This window comes from Hemiscyllium ocellatum, chromosome 24 (assembly GCF_020745735.1).
Source record: "Hemiscyllium ocellatum isolate sHemOce1 chromosome 24, sHemOce1.pat.X.cur, whole genome shotgun sequence".
In the NCBI taxonomy this organism is placed as follows: Eukaryota; Metazoa; Chordata; class Chondrichthyes; order Orectolobiformes; family Hemiscylliidae; genus Hemiscyllium; species Hemiscyllium ocellatum.
The window spans coordinates 34,518,413-34,540,778 of record NC_083424.1 but is presented as its reverse complement, the minus strand read 5'-3'; the positions used below and the strand labels follow the sequence as shown (position 1 = coordinate 34,540,778).

Below are 22,366 nucleotides of genomic sequence, written 5' to 3'. Positions count from 1 at the left end.
TCCAGTGCATTTCATCCACCTCCTGCACCTTTGCCCTTGAACACTATCCTTCCAACCGCAACAAGGAAAGAATCCCCTGGACACCTTCCACCCCATCAACCTCCGTATACGATCGCATCATCCGCCACCATTTCCACCACTACAAACAGACCCACCACCAGAGATAGATTTCTCTCCCCGCGCCCCCCCCCCCCCATCTGCTTTCCATAAAGACCGCTCACTCAGCGAATGCCTTGTCAGGTCCACGTCCCTGAACAACCCACCCTCCCCTCCCGGCCCCTACCCCTTCCAGTGCAGTAATTGCAAAACCTGCGCCCACACCTCCCCCCGTCACCTCCATCCAAAGCCCCAAAGGAGCCTTCCGCATCCATCAAGGTTTCACCTGCATTTCCACATATCATTTATTGTATCCGTTGCTCCCGATGCAGTCTCCTCTACATTAGGGAGACAAGACGCCTCCTCGCAGAATGCTTCTGAGAACATCTCCAGGGCATGCACACCAAACAATCCCACCACCCTGTTGCTAAACTTTTCAACTCCTCCTCCTACTCCGCCAAGGACATGCAGGTGTTGGACCTCCTCCATCACCACTCCCTAACCACCCAACGCTTGGAGGAAGAATGCTTCATCTTCATCAGGACCCTCCAACCCAGTTTCACCAGTTTCCTCATTTCCCGTTCCCCCAGCTTATCTCAGTTCCAACCTTCCAGCTCAGCACCACACTCATGACCTGTCCATCTTCCTTCCCACCTATTTGCTTCACCCTCCCTCTAATCTATCACCATTACCACCACCTCCATCATCCACCTATTGTACTCTCAGCTACCTTCCCCCTAGCCCCATCCCCGAAGCTTCCAGCCTCATTCCTGATGAAGGCCTTTTGCCTGAAATGTCGATTTTCCTGCTCCTCGGATGTTGCCTAATTTATTGGACAGCTATTTTACTTTTGGCACAAGCCCTTAGATATAAAAATAAGAGATGTTAATAGAATCGTAAGAGCCTCAGTGGGCTTGACAGGATAGATCTGAAGTGGTTGTTTTCTCTAATAGCAGAATTAAACCTACAGGTTAGTGTTTAAAAATCAAGGAATCACCAATATGAAACAGAGATGAAATGACGTTTTTCCTCTCAGAGAGGACTGACAGTCATTTCCTGTTAAGGTGAGGGAAACATTGTCTTTTAATAATTTTAAAGCAGAAGTCAGACAGATCAGCCATAAATCTTACTCTTTAACGGAGGAGACTCAAGGCTGCTGCCTGCTGCTACTCCGAATTCCTACATTCAGGCGTGTAATGTTCAGGAACAACAAGACTAGGGGCTTGGCTAGTTCTGGTGTACAGCTGCTCAGTACTATTGTCAGTATCTCGGACCTTTGGCCATTTCTTGATACCACATGGAGTGAATTGATTTGGCTGAAGGTAAGCATCAGAGATGTTTGTGACCTCAACAGTAGGCCAAAATGGATTATCCACCCAGCAGCTTTGCTGAATATTCTTGCAAATGCTTCTGATGTTGTCATTTTGCACTGATCGCTCATCATTAAGGATGGGGCTATTTGCGAAGCCTTCACCCACAGCAAGCTACTTAATTGTCCATCATTCATGAGTGGATGAGGCAGGACTGCAGACCTTAAATTTGTTTGTTGTGGGGTGGCTTAACTGTACCGCATGCTGCTTACACTGCTTGATATCCAAGTAGACCTGTGTTGTATCTTGACCAGTTTGACAATTCTTGGCTTTCTTCCAGAATTCTTCGTCAAACCAAGTTGATCCGCTGGCTTCATCATAATGACAAAGTGCAGAATGTGCCAGGCTGTGATGCAGATTGTAGTTGAATACAATTCTGCTACTAATTGCCACAGAGCTACATTAATGCGCAGTTTTGAGTTGGTTGATGTATTTGAAGTGACCTGTTCAGCATGGTGATAGGACCATACAACAGAACAGAGGGCATCCTCAGTGTGAAGGTGGGTCTTCATCTGCATGAGGACTGTGCTGAGTGGGACAGCACATTCCCAAGGATAGTGAATAGCACTGTCTGCATCATTATCTGTACGGTATGATTCGAAGCATATAACTACATTAGCTTTTGCTTGAGTAATCTGGGTAGATTTTTTTATTTTGGCACAAACCCTCAAATATTAGTAAACAGGATTTTGCAGGGCAACAGGGCTGTGTACACCATTATTGTTTACAGTTCTTGGGTCAAAATAGAAATGGGCAAAAATTCTATCACTATATATATAATTTCAAGAGAGAGTTGTAACTTGGCCTGAGTACACAACATCTGAAATGGGGGTTGCTCTTAGGTGTGTTTGCATATATCAAATACCAGAATAAATAACCCATTGATTTGTACAATATATTTGCTGAAGCCTATTGTAATATGTTTATGTTAGTGATTCTAAAAATTAAATACCTTTAGATTGTCTTCCATAAATTAAAGCCATTCAAAAATATTAAATATGTAGCAGAACTACAGGATACATGTACGCAGCCACATTGGCTACTGCTTTTCTTATTCGTTTTATAATTATGCAAACCTTTAGTGGCCTGTAACCAACACCAGTGCACCTAACTACACATCTGAACTTTTGTACACTTGCACTGGCCATGCATGGAGGAGAGGTTGCACCACAGCCTCTGCATTCAACACCCTTCAATCAGTTGGAGATGCACAAATGCCAGTTTGTGTTTCAGGTAAACACTCACATTTTGGAATCACTCTGGCTATAAGATACTGTAACATTAAATCATTTTTATGAAGTTTGAACAGAATATAAATTGGTGTTAACTAGTTTAGGAACCTCAACAAAGTCAATTTTTTGTCAAAAGAGTTACGCTAACAAAGAAAAAGTGGTCATTCTAATTTCTAATTTAACATTATACAAACACTGGCAGAGAAGCTGCGTGATGACACCTTTTCACTACTAAGCAAAACTTTAGTATCCCAAATTTCCATTGGTAGACCATTTAAGGCCGTACATTGTCACAACAGCTTGGACCTCCCGAATGAATTGTTTCATCATTGTCACCACAAGTTCACATCTATATTTTGTTGACTGATATCCAGGAATAGCAGTTTCTAATCTAGAGAGTTAACTTCATTAAATAGGGTTTGAGATAAATTATCTCGCTGGGACAGTTGATATGGCACATTTTCTGGAAAATGTGCCAACAGCAGGAAAACTGAACTCTCACTGTATCAAATTAAAAGCCACTCCCTTTCAATGTTTTTCACATTAATTTTACACAATAGGTATGTACAAATAAAGTGACAAAATACCAGTTTCAGGAGTTCATTTTATGGCCTTACACATTTCTGTATGAAGTATTGTATTAGTGGAACAAGATTTGTATGATGTCTATGTAATAAAACACTGCAGTTTCACCACCAGAAAACCAAATGCCTCAGTAATGGCTATTACCAAATGACATATTGTGTCTTTCATCTTTACAAGTTCTTCCAAGAGGTACAGAAAATGATAACTGTGTATAATATATATATAGTGTTAAAGGTGCCCTGAGATACATTTTTCAAACTGTATTGATGAGACCCATTGTCAATAAAGTACATGTGCATTGCAACATTTGACTCCTTCCTGAAAGGTGACTCAGGAACGACCATATACCTTCTCCACAAGTTGAGATGTCAGCACCATGTCATCTGGATATTGGTTCTGTAGTTCTTCATTTGCAATGTAGTGTGTGCCAGAAAATTCTGAGAAGTAGCGACCAACTTCTTCATGACCTATTTCCAGTGGCGATGCATGACAAATCAGATTTTCTGTAAGATTAGTCAGGGCATTAGACTTTAAAACATCAACACGTGAAGACTTTCATTTGGATCACAGAATCCATATGGTGCGGAAAAAGTAGCCATTCAGTACCAACCCTCCAAAAGGCATCCCACCCAGACCCAGCTCCTTCACTCTATCCCTATTTACCATGATCAACCCAATTAGCCTGCACATCCCTGGACAATATGGACAAGTTAGCAACTGATGAAGGGTTTATGCCCAAAATGTCGATTCTCCTGCATGTCCCCGGATGCTGCCTGACCTGCTTTTCCAGCGCCACCCATTTCAACAATTTAGCATGGCCAATTGACCTAATCTGCACATTTTTGGTCTGTGGAAAGAAACCAGAGAACCTAACGGAAACCCACATAGACACAAAGAGGACATGCAAACTCCAAACGGACAGTGGCCAAGGCTGGAATCAAACCCAGGTCCCTGGCTTTTCGGGTGCGGTGCTAACCACTAAGCCAAACATCCAGAACTAATAGCAATTAATAATTTGATCTAGAATGAGTATCTTAAAAAAAAAGGGTCAGTCAGCACTTGAGAAGCTCAAGATAATTCATTAATTTTTGTTTTACAGAAGACTCCATTGAGTCCTTGTTGACTCCCCACAAAGCAAAGCAGTCTAGTCACTTCCATGATTCTGTTCAATTCAGCAGACAACTGATCTTTCCTACTGACCTGTGCTCAACATCCCTCCGTTTGCCCTAGCTCCAGCTGGAAATTTGACTTCAGGACAGTCCTAGAATTGTTTAGCTTTTGACTAGTTTATCGTTTGACTACTCAAAAATCTCAGCTTGCTACAACATTTGGTATAGGCACCATGTCAACAATGATATGATTTATTCTACCATTTAAACATATAGGCAGGTACACTGAACATCTACCTTGTGCAGCATATCTGCATGAGCCATCCTGGACAAGAACATTGTAGAATGGCTGGTCAGGTCCATGTGGTAGATTATGGACTCCCATAGTTCGCATCCAATCCAACCCCATTGTACACTTGGGATCCCATCCATATATCACACAGTCATAACCGTACCTAAAGGAAAGATTCACAGATGAAGTAACATTCATTATGAACATTTTAGTTGACAGGCATCAAAAATCTAGGTTTGCACTGATTAATGACAGAGATTTAACATTTATGTAAACCAATAAACAGCAAGCAGTGTGAAATGCACAGAGACAATCTAAGATATACAGAAGAGGAAATATCTAAGAAAACTGTGGCGATGGATGACAAGAGAAATTAGAACACAGTCATTCAGACATGCACACAAACAAAAGGCAAAAAAATTATGATAGAATTAGAAGAATCATAGATTGCTACAGCTAGTCAGATACCAGATACGGAACCAGAGGTGCAATTGGGATCCTGTAAAAGTTCCGACAAGCTGACTGTGGACAGAAATGTTCTATTCGTGGCAGGCAATTTCTCTAATCCACAGACTCCAACTTCCAAACAATTTTGACTTACCGAGTAAATGTGTTCAACAAGTCCTAGTCTAGTGCCTGAGCAACCATACAATTGCACCCTCATAACCTCTCACCCCAAATGATTACTCTCAAATCCAACAACCTTCCAACCCATCACTTTGACACCCACTCCAAACAGCCTGCACCGCCTGACAATCGCCTAGATTCTCTAATTCCCCATCCTAACCTTCAGCCTGGTAAAGCCACAACTCCACATAAGCTGACATGACCAGCCCCCAAAGTGACCTGAATTGACTACCAACCCACCAAGCTAACCATCTACAACCTCCCTCTCCTTTCTTACCACCTTACAGCTAGAGAATCACTCACTCTCTACCACACTGAAAAATTATGAGAATTTAAATTGATCTTTAGTGTTGGTAAAAAAGCACTCACCACAATATGGTAATTAATTCCTGTGAAAAATGGGGGCATGGTTTATCCTCTCCCTGAAGATTTAGCACTAAAAGGAATAAGCTTTATGAAAAACCGCTCCACATTTCCACAGGTTGGACCTGGAAGTCCTGGCCAGAATCACAGCATTCAATCATCGCAAAAAGCAATAGAAACAGAGAAACAACCCAACAGTGAGTGTTGACTTTCAGAAGATTCAGGTTGTTGCAAGGTGGTACTGGAGACAGCAGTTTGAATAACTCAGAAGAAATGTAGACTTGTTTGATTTATCTTGCATAAATTTGCACCAGAGAATTAACTTCACAAATTGAGAAACTGCAGTGAATTAAACTACATTCAAAGAAATGAAAAACTCCAGAATGATGCATAAATTAACAATCCTAAATAAAATTGGTTCCTATTGCACATGCCAGTGTCATTCGGGTACAGTTGCTTATACCTAATCAAACTACTGACGTCAACTAACATTTGCAGATCATAGCACCGGGTGGCACGGTGGCTCAGTGGTTAGCTGCCTCAGAGCAGCAGCGTGCCAGATTTGATTCCAGCCTCAGGTGACTGTGTGTGGAGTTTGCACATTCTCCCTGTGTCTGCATGGGTTTCCTCCAGGTGCTCCGGTTTCCTCCCACAGTCCGGAGATGTGCAGGTCAGATGAATTGGCCATGGTAAATTGCCCATAGCGTTAGGTGCATTAGTCAGAGGGAAATGGGTCTGGGTGGGTTACTCTTTGGACGGTCAATGTGGACTGGTTGGGCTGAAGGGCCTGTTTCCACACTGTAGATAATCTAATTAAATTAATAGCTTACTTGCTTACTTTTAAACCAGAGAAAGATAGGCTTAACAAACGCAATCCATGTACAGAAACCAAATGCCTCTCAAATAAAGCAAACCAAACATGTTTCCATCACATATGCAAGAATTTTCATGTATAGTTCACATATATGTGGTGCAATGATAAAATTCAACCCACTGTAGAGGAATAGAGATCACACGTCTGTAATGTGGAAAGAGTGTGCTAAATGTTACATTTTGTAGTCCACATACCAGACCAGATAAACATCTGTTTTCCTCAAGGAATGGAAGACTTAGATAATTTGTACACAGATTTTTAAGGATTAACTGTACAATTCAGGAATTTAAACAAACTTTCTGGCTAACTCAATATGATAGAATGTGATTCACAGGCTTATTGGAGAATTAAAAAAAATAAATTGCACCCTTTGGTGTAAAAGAAAAGCAGTACTTTTGTACCCTGTAGAGTACTTGTGTAGCAATACAGGAAAAGCTCTTTCAGTTTGAAAATTATTTAAAAACAAAACAAAATCTATGTTTTTATACCATTGAGGAAATGTGTTACAATAGTACACTGCAACCTCAACTGCTAATTTATAAAAGGGCTTCTCTACTCAAAATGTCCAATCCATTGTCACCAAGTCTCTTAGGGGAAACACTACATAGGAACACCCCATTCACCATCCTGACTAGGAAATATATCCCTGTTCCTTCACTGTCACTGGGTCAACTCCTTGGGAGACTGCCTTCCTTACAATACTGGGTGTACACATACCCCAAGCATTGCAGCAGCTCAACAAGGCTGCTCTTCACCATCTTTTCTGGGAAAGTTAGGCATGGGCAATATGGGTCAGCAATGCCCACATCCCATGAAGAAAATTTTTTTTAAAGTATACCTATCGATGATTATGTTGTGTTGTAATTTTCTTGATAATAAATTGGGGTGGCAGATGTGATTTGGGACTGTGAGGCTGCAATTGTTTCGCACCTTAAAGCTATGTCCTCTAGTTTTGGGCTCCCCCACCCCCGGGGAAAAGACCTTCTCTATTTATAATATCCATGCTCCTCATGATTTTATTCTGTAATTGTTAAACAGTGGTACATGAATTCAACAGACTACAGATACACAATCCTTTACTCAACTCCACATCCACTTAACCCACGTCTTTTATTGCACTGTGAAAATGTTATTTACTAAAAAATCCGAAAAATTCCAAATTCTGAGAAAACAACTGGCCCCAAGGATTTCGGTTAAAGGATTGTGTACCTGTACTGATTAATGCATCAGCTGGATTTCACACTTGAGAGAAGTAAATTCTGCAGAAACATGAACTGGAACCGGTTCCTAAGTTTCAAATTACATCAAATTGCAAAATGAACTTAAACCATACCATACATGACATTCATTTCAGCATATCAGTGAACCGTCAACACACTTTCAGTTGTCAAATAGCCAATGAACATGCAGGCAAAATATCTGAGGATGAATGAAATATTTTACCATCTCCACCCAAGCTTCCCTCAGCAATTAAGGATGGACCTTGCTAACATAAAAGCAATGCTAACCCTTTTAGCAGCTCCTTCTTGTATGCTTTTATCCTATTCAAGTTCTCTATTCTTCCCTCCTGTCCTGTGATATTTAATTCCTCCTTGTTTGTGAACTTCGAAATAACAAAATTAACTAGCAAATTGGAGACAAAATTGGCTTGATGCTAGGAAGCAGAGCGTACTAGTGGAAGAATGCTTGTCGGTCTGGAGGCCTGTGACTAGTGGAGTGCCTCAGGGGCCAGTGTTGGGCTATCTATATCAATGATTTGGATCAGAATGTACAAGGCATGACTAGAACGTTTGCTGGACACTAAAATAGGTGGTATCATGGACAGTGAGGAAGGTTATCAGAAATTGCAGCAGGACCTCATCAGCTGGAGAAGTGGACTGAGAAATAGCAAATGGACTTTAATATCGATAAGTGTGAGGGCTTGCATTTTGGAAAGTCAAATCAAGATAGATGAATGGTGGGTCCTTAAGGTGTGTAGAGGCACAGAAGGACCAAGGAGTTCAGTTTACAGTTCTTTGAAAGTGGAGTCACAGATAGACAGGGCAGTGAAGGCAGCACTTGGCACACTGGCCTTCCATTAGTTAGGACATTGAGCATATAAGTTATATTGCAGTTATACAGGACATTAGTGAGACTACAATTGGAGTATTGTGTCCAGTATTGGTCACCTTGCTTTGGAAGGATGCTATTAAATTGGAAAGAGTGCAGGAGAAATTTACAAGGGGTTGCCCGGACTCAATGGTCTGAGTTATAGGAGGGAGGTTAGACAAGCTCGGATCTTTTCCTTAGAGCATAGCAGACTGAGGGGGGATTTTAAAGAGGTGTATAAGATCATGAGAGGCATAGATAGGATGAATACACTCAGTCTTTTTCGCAAGGTGAGGGACTCAAGGACTAGAGGGCATCAGTTTAAGTTTAAGAGGGGAAAGAATAAAAGAGAACCTGAGGGGCATTTTTTTTTAAACAGAGGGTAGGAGGCATATGGAATGCGCTACCAGCAGAAGTAGCTGAGGTGGGTACATTAACAACATTTAAAAGGCATTTGGACAAATACATGGATAGGAAAGAATTAGAAGGATATGGGCCAAATGTAGGAAATGGGGTTAGCACGGAGACAATTTGGTCAGCATGGGCCAAAGAGCCTATCGCCAAATAGTAGGGCTTGAAGACTCTATAATCAGAAGTTTTCTGCTGAAAGAAAGGCGGCCAGTCATGTCGTGTCACTTTTATGATTTTGATTCTTAATATATTTCTAAGAACAATTATTGGATATTTACAAGTGGCTACCAATCTACAGAGACTTGCTTCAAACTTCAGCCCTTAATGGACTTCAGAATATACCTGTTTAGTAACTGAAAAGTGAACGTAAGGAACAGTATTGCACACTGCTTCATCTTAGCCATTAATTATCACAAATGAAAATTCTGCTTCCAATCTATCCATGAACTACAAAAATTAATTATATTATAATAAAAGTTTTTATCTGAAACAACATATTATTGTATTTCAGAAGGAAAATGAGTGATTTACACTCTTTAAAAAAAATACTGAAATGCAATGTGGAATGCAGCATAACAGAGGTGAGATGTTAGAAAACGGATAATCAAGAACCACTGAAATACACATAAAATAGACTGTTTATTCCAATTAGTCTGTCACCCTTTATGTTCAACAAGGGCAAATAGTTTTATTCATACTTGGTCACTTTTCTCCAAAACCTTTATAGCCTTTTCCTCCAAAACAATTTAGAACACTGACATAATTTCTGTCTAGACCGTTGTACAGTCTCATAACTGTGTGAATCCCCAAATTACATTACTGCTCTGAATTTGGATTGCTAGTCAATTCCTAATCCATACACCTCAGCCCTTTTAAATATTAGATGGGTGGAGGGACAGGTAGTGTTGTGGCTGCAGAAGGACTTGAACAGGCTAGGAGAGTGTGTAAAGAAGTGGCAGACGGATTATAAATGTGGGAAAGTGAAAGGTTATGTACGTCGACATGAAGAGTAAAGACATAAACCACTTTCTAAATAGGGAAAGGATTTGGAAATCTGATGCACAAGAAACTTGGGAGTTCTAGTTCAAGATTCTCTTAAGGTTAACATGCAGTCAGTTGGTAGTTAGGAAGGCAAATGCAATGTTAATATTCATTTCAAGAAGGTTAGAATACAACAGCAGAGATGTACAGCTAAGGCTGTATAAGGCTCTGGCATTTGGGAAAATGGGAGCAATTTTGGGCCCCATATCTAGCAATATGTTGGCGGTGGAGAGGTCCAGAGAAGGTTTACAAGAATGATTCTGGGGATGAAGGGCTTGTCATATGAGGAGTGCTTGAGGACTCTGGGTCTGTACTAGATGGAGTTTAGAAGTATGAGGGAGGGGATTTGGTTAAAACTTACAGAATACTGAGAGGCCTGGTTCGATTGCATATGAAGAAGATATTTCCACATTGAGACACTTGGGCCCAAGGGCAGAGCCTTACAGTATGAGCCCTACAGGATGAACCTTTAGAACGGAGATGAGGGGGAATTTCTTCAGACACAGGGTGGTTAATCTGTGGAACTCATTTCAGAAGAGGGTTGTAGAGGTCAAGTCATTGAGTGTATTTAAGACAGAGATACATAGGTTCTTGATTGATAAGGGGACTCAAGAGTTATGGGGAGAAGGCAGGAGAATGGGACTGAGAAACGTATCAGCCACGTTCAGGTGGCAGAGCAGACTTAATGGGCTAAATGGCCTAATTCTGTTCATTTTTCTTATATTTTATGGTCTATTTAAATTTATTTACATTTTCTACATATATGCTTGAAACTATATTGCTGTTTCTTCAACGCCACTAGGTAACAATCCTGAAAATCCCCTTCCCAGCAGCACACAAATGTACCTAACCTTTAGAATGCACTAATTCAAGGAAGTACGTTTCAAGGACTAAGGATGGGTAATTAATTGTGATCGAGTCAACCAGAGCCACATTAGGTGGGTTAAATTTTTTAAAAATCAAATACTGAAGTGCTGTGCTGAGACTGGTCCTTCTTTATCTGAAAAAAATCTGTGGCCCTCCCACTCTAGTTTCTCCCACAAGAGCAAACATCCTTTCACATTCCACTCTGTCAAGTCTTCTCAGGATCTGCTCTGAAGAGGGGTGACCAGACCTGAAATATTAACGCTGATTTCTCTTCACAGATGCTGCCAGATCTAATACAGTCATAGAGATGTACAGCACAGAAACAGACCCTTCGGTCCAACCTGTCCGTGCCGACCAGATATCCCGAACCAATCTAGTCCCACCTGCCAGCACCCGGCCCATATCCCTCCAAACCCTTCCTATTCATATACCCATCCAATGCCTCTTAAAATATTGCAGTTGTACCAGCCTCCACCACTTCCTCTGGCAGCTCATTCCATACACGCACCACCCTCCATGTGAAAACGTTGCCCCTTAGGTCTCTTATGTCTTTCCACTCTCTCCCTAAACCTATGCCTCTAGTTCTGGACTCCCCGACCCCAGAGAAAAGACTTTGCCTATTTACGCTATTCATGCCCCTCAATTTTGTAAACCTCTATAAAGTCACCCCTCAGCCTCCGACGCTCCAGGGAAAACAGCCCCAGCCTGTTCAGCCTCTCCCCATAGCTCAAGTCCTCCAACCCTGGCAACATCCTTGTAAAGATCCAAAGATGTGCAGGCCAGGTGAACTGGTGATGCTAAATTGCCCCGTAGTGTTAGATCAATTAGTGAGAGGGAAATTGGCCGGGGTGGGTTACTCTTCGGAGGGTCAGTGTGGACTGGCTGGGCCGAAGGGCCTGTTTCCACACTGTAAGGAATCTGCTCTAATCTAATCCTTTTCTGAACCCTTTCAAGTTTCACAACATCTTTCCGATAGGAAGGAAACCAGAATTGCACGCAATATTCCAACAGTGGCCTAACCAATGTCCTGTACAGTTGCAACATGAACTCCCAACTCCTGTACTCAGTGCTCTGACCAATAAAAGAAAGCATACCAAATGCCTTCTTCACTATCCTATCTACCTGCAACTCCACTTTCAAGGAGCTATGAACCTGCACTCCAAGGTCCCTTTGTTCAGCAACACTCCCTAGGACCTTACCATTAAGTGTATAAGTCCTGCTAAGATTTGCTTTACCAAAATGCAACACTTCACATTTATCTGAATTAAACTCCATCTGCCACTTCTCAGCCATTGGCCCATCTGGTCAAGATCCCGTTGTAATCTGAGGTAACTGTCTTCGCTGGCCACTACACCTCCTAATTTTGGTGTCTTCTGCAAACTTACAAACTGTACCTCTTGTGCTCGCATCCAAATCATTTATGTAAATGAAAAAAAGTAGAGGGCCCAGCACTGATCCTTGTGGCACTCCATTGGGGACAGTCCTCCGGTCTGAAAAACAACCCTCCACCACGACCCTCTGTCTTCTACTTTTGAGCCAGTTCTGTATCCAAATGGCTAGTTATTCCTGTATTCCATGAGATCTAACCTTGCTAATCAGTCTCCCATGGGGAACCTAGTCGAACACCTTACTGAAATCCATATAGATCACATATACGGCTCTGCCCTCATCAGTCTTCTTTTTCACTTCTTCAAAAAACTCAATCAAGTTTGTGAGACATGATTTCCCACGCACAAAGTCATGTTGATTATCCCTGATCAGTCCTTGCCTTTCCAAATACATGTACATCCTGTCCCTCAGGATTCCCTCCAACAATTTGCCCACCACTGACATCAGGCTCACTGGTCTATAGTTCCCTGGCTTATCCATACCACACTTCTTAAATGTTGGCACCACTTTAGCCAACTTCCAGTCTTCTGGCATCTCATCTGTGACTATCGCTGATATAACTATCTCAGCAGGAGGCCCAGGAATCACCCTTCTAGCTTCCCACAGAGTTCTCGGGTACACCTGATCTGGTCCTGGGGATTTATCCACCTTTACGCATTTCAAGACATCCAGCACTTCCTCCTCTATAATATGGACATTTGCAAGGTGTCACCATCTATTTCAGAGAGCATTTATGACAGATATAATCCGAGGTAACCCTTAAACTCTCTTTAAACCTCCACATCTGACAAGAAGTACATATCACTCTACTAAAGGCCATTCACAATCTACAGACCCAGAAAGTAACACTGTCTTATTCCTCTACAAACACTGCCCCAAGCTAAATGAATAGTTATGGCTTATATTTTAAGTTTAATCAATAGGCATATCTCCAAAAACATATCATCAAGAAAGAACCCACTCTACTCACTACTGCAGACTTTCTGTAGACCACACTTAATACAACGATTGACCTAGCTGATTATGTGCTGTGAACTTCGCCCAACAGTTTCTCCAAGATCAGCTGTGAATTTCACCATTTGTTAATTTTCCCACATGTATTCCGATGTCCAGCGATACATGAATTCAAACAACAAAGGCAGTAACTGTGCAGGTTCTCCCTCTCTCTCTCCTACACTGACTTCACCATGTACTTCCTTTGTCTGTTCTTCTCCCTTTTAAAACTGCTGTTGTTTAGACTTTTTTTTCCAAACTGTTGAGACTTTCCAGCTACTTCTGTTTTGGCTCTCCTCGGGATCGTCTATGTTTTATTAAGATCACCTTTCATCTTTCTAAACTCCAATAGATACAGGTTTAACTTGTTCAACCTGTCTTCATAAGAAAAGGTGTCAATTAAGTGAGGCTTCCATTATCTTTTTCTAACACATTTACATTCTTTCTTAAATACCACAACTGTATACAGTCCTCCTGATGGGACCTCACCAACGTTCTATATAACTGGAGGAACACATCCTGACTTTTATATTCCATTTCGTATGCATTAAACAACAATATTCTGTTTGCTTTCCTCATCACCTGTTCTCACTGCATACTTACGCTTTGTGGCTCTTGTACCAGTACTCCTGTACCTCAGATATCGGAATTTATCTATATTTAAATAATATGCTGCTTTTCTATTCTTCCTGTCAAAGTAGAAGAGTTCACATTTTCCTACATTATAGAATATTCCACTATACATTTTATATTATTCCAACAACCAAATTTCTGCCCACTCGCTTACTTTACCTCTAACCATTTGCAAACTAGTTGAGTTTTCTTCAAAACTTCCTTTCCTGCCCATCTTGGAATCTTCAGCAAATCTAGGAACCATACACTTGAACCCTTCATCCAAGATATTGAAATAGATTATAAATAGCAGAGGCCACAACACTGATCCTTGTGGCACACCACTCATATCCTACCAAGGCAAACATTACCCCTCAATGTCCACCCTGTGTGTCCTATCAGCGAATCAAACCTTTACCATTCATCAATAACGTCAAGACAAAATCTGTAGCATGACCTAACTAAGTTATCAAATGGATTGTTAATTATTTACTTTTGAAAAACACTTACTTTTGCAGCTAAAGAGGCTTTAACTGACACTAGGGGTGGGGGGGTGGGAGGGAGGGGGGAGAAGAGATTTTGACCAGCTCTTCCATGCCTTGTCCTCTCGTTCAGCTGGGATCATATGGGAGGGATAACTGAGATTAAGAATAATAGAAGCACAAATAGTTGTGGTTCTACTGCATTTCCAGAATGATTAGCTTTAACTATAATTTAACATAAAATACATCCTAGAGCTAAAGCAAAAAGAACATGCTATCACAACAGAAATAATAATTTAAATAATATAAATCACTAATAAACAAACTTTTTTTTATATTATGAGGGATGATTAAGAGTAAACTAAATAGTTTCCAGTGGCGTTAAAATACTTAGCTTATACTAGCAAAATACAATATTAAGATATTCTTTCATTGTTATAATGAGTCACAAATCGCATTTATTTTGCGTACAGCATGGCAAAATGGGAAAAAAAGGGAAGTATCACCAGCATTAACAGCTCTTAATTTCATTAATATCCAAGTCAAAAAAGTCTATGCATTCTAGGTTGGCAACATATAAAAGTAAATCACCATAGCCCCGGAGGATCATAGGACTGCTAATTAAAGAGAGATGACTGCTGGTAGTTTAACCCAAATATCACCGCTCCTCAGAGGCAAGGTTAAGAAGGTGGGACCTTCATAGTAACCTCAGTCAGTGTAGGAATTGAATTCACAGTGTCAAACAGCAATTTCTAACATTTAATTACAGCAATAATAATACTTAATTGGAAACAGCTAATTTAAGCAACTAGTTGGAAAACCTACACCTCAAACTAATCTCTAACTCTTTCTGATTTCTGTTTGACTGCATAACAATATTTCTAGTAATACTTGAAACATTTCTAATAATCTGATAAAGAACTGTAGAAACGTGAGTACAAAGCTCAAAGTACTGCAGATGCTAGAAATCTGAAATATCAGCAGAAAATGCTGGAAATACAGAGGGGGGTCGGGCAGTGACCATAAAGCAAGAAGGAGGCTGTGGTCTTCCTACTGACATATGAGTGTTTCCAGCACTTCCTTTTTTGCAGTTAATAAGGTAGTGCCATTTTTGGTGCATCCTGACATAGAGATGGGAAACAGCCTACAAAATTAAGTTAATTTATAACCATCAATCTACTCCTTTTACAAACTCATGCAAATCCAAAAGACAGAAAGTCAAAATCAAACAATTCTGAAATGGGATTACCATGTAGTAGAAATAAATCAGATTTCTTGCTTAGAAAATGGGGATGATACAATAAAAGAAAGCTTTGTCTCCATTGGAGTTTTATCATTATAAGGAATTTGCTTCACTAAGATTGAGAAAGTGTCCTCTTAGGTTACATTAACAACCTCAGGTTAATTGCATTTAAGGCTATCTGAAATGTAACAGGATGCGCTGAAACCAAAATTACCTTTTGTGTTTCATAATAAGTCCCACTGAAAACTGTATTTTTCTGTGCTTTTCGTCTGTATGGCGTTTTACTTGAACTTGAGTCGTTTGGTTTTTGCGTGCAATCTGCTCCAAGGTGAGCTGGACTAAGTGTCCCACCACACCATGCTGCAAGGGATCCACGGCCTGTATGTGTTGAAGAATGTCCAGCACCTATGAAAAAGAAAGCACTGGAACAGAATCAAATGATAAACACAAAAACCATGACAAAAATGTGAAACTTATAATGCTAAAAGATGGGCCACTGCAGATAACAAAAATTAATTGGAAAATTCAAATAACTTATGGGAAAATATAATCAAAAATCATTGACAAATTTCAAACAACAGATGGCTTATATGCATCAACTTAAAACAAAGACAATCTGTCACAAAGCACATCCATCTCGAATTTCAACCAAAAGAGAGATTGCTGGAGAAGCTCAGCAGCAGGTAGTCACTGAATTTGAAACATAACTCTACTTTCTTTTCACTGATGTTGCCAGACATACTGTGTTTCTCCAGCAATTTCAGTTTTTATTTCAGATCTTCAGCATCTGAAGTTTTTTGTTTTATCTATCTAGAACTTCCTCTAATTCAGGATCACTGACTCTAATCTTGTAGCGTGCTTCCTTTCTGCCCCATAATCTCTTTCAAAAGATCAGTGCACAAAACTCAGGATGCTTTGTGAAAGAAATGACTTCTAAGTAATGGGGAGTTCTTTACCAACATTCACAGAAGCTGAACAAGAGCTCCCTCTCTGGGACTGAATGAGAATTTATATATCTAACCTACATAAGGCAGTTTCTTTGGCTTTGTGAATGTTGGGTTTTAAAAATCCCGATTCACCAAAAGCACTTTCTTTTCCCAATCTTACTGCTGTCTCACGATGGCACAGACTGATCTCACTACCAAATCAAAGCAAGGCAAGCAGCAAGTGCCAATGCTGTGTCTTTGGCAGAGTCAGAAAGAGAAGCAGCAAATTATTTTCTTTTCCTTGCTTTTTGATGGTGGACCATTTCTTTGGAGAGCTTTAGCAACAATAATAGATGGCTGTACCATGTCTCTCTGCCTCTGTACAATGACGGGCCTTGGAATCCCAGTTATTAGTTAGTCTTCCTATGAAAATCATGATTCAGTCAGAAAACTGCAGATTTAATCTCACACATAATGTAAGATTTTTTTTCTTTCCAAGACATTTATAATCCCTTCCAAGATTTGACTTTGGAAGCTACTAACTATAATCACATCTTCCCTCTTTAATTCAGTGATGACACAAATGTGCTAGCAAGTAAAATTTAGAAACACAGTTTATTGTTGAAATTACACTTGTTCCAAGTGAAAGTATTAAAATTAAATGGGAATTTAAACTGAAAAACTGTTCTGTGAACAGAGTTGAACACCTGTGTATATGTGCACATGTTAAGAGGTGCTCTTAGAATTTTTGCAGTTGATTTGGTGCTCGTGATCTCAGTTAGTTCTTCAAGGTTGTTGAGAAAATACATTTTGGAAAAAAATAGGACCACCTACAGAAGAGAAATATGATGTCAGACCCCAAAGGTGACCAAAATTTACACATTGCACTAATTCTGGTTCACTAATTCATTATTTGCAAAAGTATTTTATTTTTCTTTACTGAATGGCTTTAATGTACCTTTAAGTATTTGTAGTATCAAACAGTACGAAAGACCATTCAATTCATCATGGTTCTGGTTAGCACTCTGAAAAATCCATTAATTCATTCAACCCTCTTGCTCTGTCTCAAAAAGCTCTATACATCTTTCCTTTTAAAAACATGTTCTTGCCTTACTAAATGTGAACTGATGTCCATAAAACTAAAGTACAAGTAGTGTTGTGAACAGATTTCAACATTTAAAAATATGTAGATTCCAGGAAACGATCAATAGTGTTTGCACTTCACAGGGGTACTAAAATGCGTGTACTTCAGCAGCATTGACAAAATACTCCTTTCTATCTTACAATCACGATCATAATCAGCCTTCAGTTTTCCACTTAAATTCACAGAAATTCAGAAGACAACCCAAAAGGGAAAAGCTTCTTTTCTTCAAAGAAAGTTTTATTTTATTGCTTCCTTTTTTAATGCTTTCACTCCCACACCCTCTCAATTTCTCTGAGTTAAGCTATAGATGTGTTGACATTTATTGAACCACAGAGTGTATCACATTAGACTCACCTGATATTTTCACACAAGCATCATCGAGATGATGTCATGCATTGTCGTTGAAAGCAAAGCCATGACTAATGTTTCCCTTCCTAGTCACAGGAGTTGAGTCCAACAGTAATATCCCAAACACTGTCCCAGCTGAGACGCTGTGATTGATCCGAGAACATCCCTGTCTATAGATTAAATTACTTACATAGAATCCTCTCTGCTCTATTTGGCATTGCATAAACTTGCTTTCAAACAAAAAAATTGTGTTGGAGGGAATATATTTTAAGAAACTATATATTTCATTCACACCTTATACATCTTATTAGTGCACTAGACATCTCTCTTGTATTCCATGGAGTCAGTTAAAATGCAGTACCGAGGAGATGTGGAACACACCGTGTTGCTTCTGATCATGGGAAAGAACCAATTCATTCAACATCTCTGCCCAAATGTTCATTTACAGCAGAAATTCAGCATATGAGAAAATCATATCTTTCAGGCCTGGTGGGATTTTGACTTTCCCAAAGAACCTCATTCCTATCGGATCTTTAACCCAGGGAGCCAGATGGTGAAGAATTGAAATGGAGCCGAATGTTTACACACTTAAGCTTTTTTGACAATACAGTATGCACCTCCATACTGAACAATCACGGTTCCAATCTACTACATTTAAAGGAGCAAAAATGAATGATATTTAATCCACCACCTGAGCACAATTAAACACTTAATTAAAATACAATTAACAGTATTCTTCATGTTAATTACCAAACAGCATTTCTCCACAGTTGTATTAATTTTGTCTTGACTGTGAAGAATAATTTGCATTCAATGACTGAAAGCAGATTGACATTCATTATAAATTGTGTTTATAGCTTGCCATATCCGACCAGGAACACATCAACAAGGAGGAGGATGTCCAGTTCAATTTCCATTTCTATTAACATTTACAATTTCCAGACTCTTAATGGCAGAAAGCACAAGGCTATTGCGTTTTTTTCTCTTAATTATGCTGCATGACCACTCACTGAAGAACATGCATTCAACAAGTCCATGGTAAACAATCAGTAAGTTTAACTAGTCACAGAAAGTCCAAGTTTCACAAATTACCTTTTCTGGATTGATTCCTAAATGGAAATAAAGTCTAGCCTGAAGCATCAGGTATTGAACCTCATCAGGAGACAAGGCGAGATATAAATCAAGAGCATTTCGTAGTAATTGGTAAGATTGATCACTTCCCTCTCTGTAAACAACAATAAAATTATTTTAGGGCAATGTGTAAATGAACATTTGCAGGCAAGTGTTTTTTCAAAGTTTTACAACCAAGTGTTCCACCTTGTAATGCAGTTATTAACCCTAGATAGTAACAGCTTAGAAGTTGCACTTGTATGAGGCTTTTCAGATATGCAGGTGTCCCAAGCATATCATAGGCAGTTACCTACATCCTGCAATACAGTTACTGTTACAGTGCTGGTAAACATGGCAGCTATAGTGCACAGAGCAGACAAACGCTCACACAGTCTGTTTTGGCAACGTTGGGTGAAGGAGAAATGCTGGTCACAATACCCGAAGAACTTGTTGGTTTTATTCAAACATTGCCAGGGGATCTTCTGTTTTCACTTACTCAGGAAAATGGGACCTTAGTATAATGCTTCATTTAACAGACTTTACGAAACTGATGGCTACAAAATATCTGCAAATGGTCTTTGGTTCTCTAACAGTAAGTGACTTCCCAGCCTCCTCATTGGAAACTTGACTTCAGTTCAGACCTATCATTTTCAAAGATCAAAATGGGAGAAGGCTTCACACAAAATACTGCATGATTTTCAAAACAGCCAACATATGTTCGTTATCAGCCATGCTGGCAATGAAATCCCCGTGATTCCAACAAAAGTGCTTAAACACACTGGGACTGCTACAGAGTAATAGAATATGCATATTTCAATTAGGAGCAGGAGTAGGACCCGTGGTGCCTCAAGCCTGCCACACCATTCAATACCATCACAGTTGATATGATTACTCCACATTCCTCAATCATCCCAACAAATTGGTCACTACCTTGCTTATAATATCTATTATTGTCTTAAAAATGTTCAAAGAATCATTTTCCACCATCTTTTGAAGGGGGTTTCAAACTCTATAACCTTCTATGAGAAATAATTTCTCTTCATCTCTGCTCTAAATAGGTAACCCCTCATTTTGAACAGTGACTCCTAATTCTAGATTCTATCATAAGATGAAACATCCTCTCTACATATACCATTGTTAAGACTCCTAAGGATCCTATATTATTCAATTAAGTCACATCGTACTCTTCAAAACTCCAGCAGATGTAAGCTTAACATGTTCAACCTTTCCTCATAACACAACTTCACCATTTCATACATTAGTCTAGTCAATCTCCTCTGAATTGCCTCCAAAGTACTGACATCTTTCCAGAATAAGGAGACCAACAGTAAACACTTCAGGTCATTTTGCTATAATGTGCATTTTGTTAATGCGAATTGGCTATAATGTGATTGATGAATTGTGGACACTGTTTGGATAACGCAAACATGCTGCTGAACAGGTTCAGTGATTTTCAATATCAGTCTTCTGTAGTGCGATTGCCTATTGAGGTTGCAGAAGAACTCAAGTGTCGTGTTATAGCAGGACAGCCTGTATTCCAAATGTGGTCTCACCCATGCTCTGTATAACTGAAGCATAACATCTCTACATTTACATTCGCTTCTCCTCAAAATAAACAATAACATTCTATTTGCTTTCCTAATTACTTGATACACTTAGGTCATCTTTTGCAATGGATGTACAGGGACACAAAATTTTCCTGTGTGAGTACTACAACCTCTCAGTACTTAAATAATATGCTCCTCTTTCATTCTCTGCCATTGGACAATTTCACATTTTCCCTATAATCTACTCCATTTGACAAGTGTTTTCCCACACAATCTATATTCTTTTGTACCTTTCTGTTTTCAAAATTTACTTCCCTATTTCTGTGTCGTCAGCTAAATTAGCAATTATACCTTCAACCCCTTCATTGAAGTAATTTACATAAATCGTAAAATGTTGAGGCTCCGGCATTGATCGCTGTGGCATGTCACTTGTGATTTTGATATTTTCTAGATAGTAAGATGTAACATGACACCAAGTTATAGTCCAACAGATTTATTTGAATTCACAAGCTTTCCTAGAGCTACTCCTTTGTCAGGCGACTTCACTTGAAGAAGCGGCACTCCAAAAGCTTGTGATTGCAAATAAACCTGTTGAACTATAAACTAGCGTTGTGTTATCTCTGACATTGTCCACCCTAGGCCAACACCAGTACCTCCACGTCACATCTAGACAATGACACATTTTGCTTACTTGGTTGTCTATTAATCGACAATCTTTTATCCATGCAAAATGTTACACCCTATACAATGAGCTTTTATTTTCTGCTTTAACCTTTGATAAGACACCTTATCAAATGTCTTCTTGAAATAAGAGTACATCCACTTTATCCACAGCATGTTACTTCTTCAAAAAACTGTAATAAATTGGTTCAACATAGGAACAGCAGAAGGCCTATCAGCCCATCAGACCTGTTTTACCATTCAATTGGCTAGTTAGCCACTTACCCATAATATTGTCATATCCTTTGACATCATTAGTCTCCAGAAGTCTGTTAATTTTTTTCTTCAATATGCTCCATGATTGAGCTTCTACAACAAAGGCACCCTGAATTAAGAAATTCTTCCTCATCTCGGTCTTGAATGGCTTACTGTTTATCCTAAGACTAACTTCCCTGGTTTTAGACTCATTAACCGAGAAAAACATCTCCTCTAACTTCATTCTGTCATATTGCGTAAGTAGTTTGCAAATTTCAACGGAGGTCATTTTTCAAAAATTTATTTTTTGAAACTTCAGGGAACACAGATCTAGTTTCCTTAATCTTTCATGAAACAACCCACAACCTGGGAATTAATCTGGCAAATTTTCATTATACTCCCTCTAAAGCAAGTATAGGCTCAAAAAAAAAGAACTAAAGCTCTTTAAGTTATAGCAAGACATCCCCTTAAGATGAAGGCCAATGTATCATTTGCCTTCCTAATGGCTTACTACATCTGCATATTAATTATAATGACTTAGGAACATGGAACTACAAACAATGATTACAGAAGAAAATTATTGCTAAAGAAATTCGACATAATACTCCCTATAGTGATCATAGTATGGTTTCACAAGATGTAAGGAGACTGAAGTAGTTTCAACTCCAACGGACTGACTAAATTTCTCTGAAGGCCAACATG

General features: G+C 39.6%; 1 protein-coding gene across 2 annotated transcripts in view; it reads right to left on the bottom strand.

Annotated features, from left to right (window-relative positions):
• Nucleotides 1–2,096: 2,096 nt before the first annotated feature.
• The window catches only part of fbxo21 (F-box protein 21), a 32,523-nt gene continuing 12,253 nt past the window's right edge, over nt 2,097–22,366 (bottom strand). For both annotated transcript variants that reach the window (XM_060843689.1, XM_060843690.1), the window contains exons 9-12: nt 19,185–19,317; nt 15,889–16,079; nt 4,690–4,847; nt 2,097–3,786 (exon numbers count right to left, since the gene is read on the bottom strand). In XM_060843689.1, coding sequence (XP_060699672.1) covers nt 3,614–3,786; nt 4,690–4,847; nt 15,889–16,079; nt 19,185–19,317 — 655 coding nt within the window. In that variant the 3' untranslated portion in view covers nt 2,097–3,613. The remainder of the gene's footprint in view (nt 3,787–4,689; nt 4,848–15,888; nt 16,080–19,184; nt 19,318–22,366) is intronic.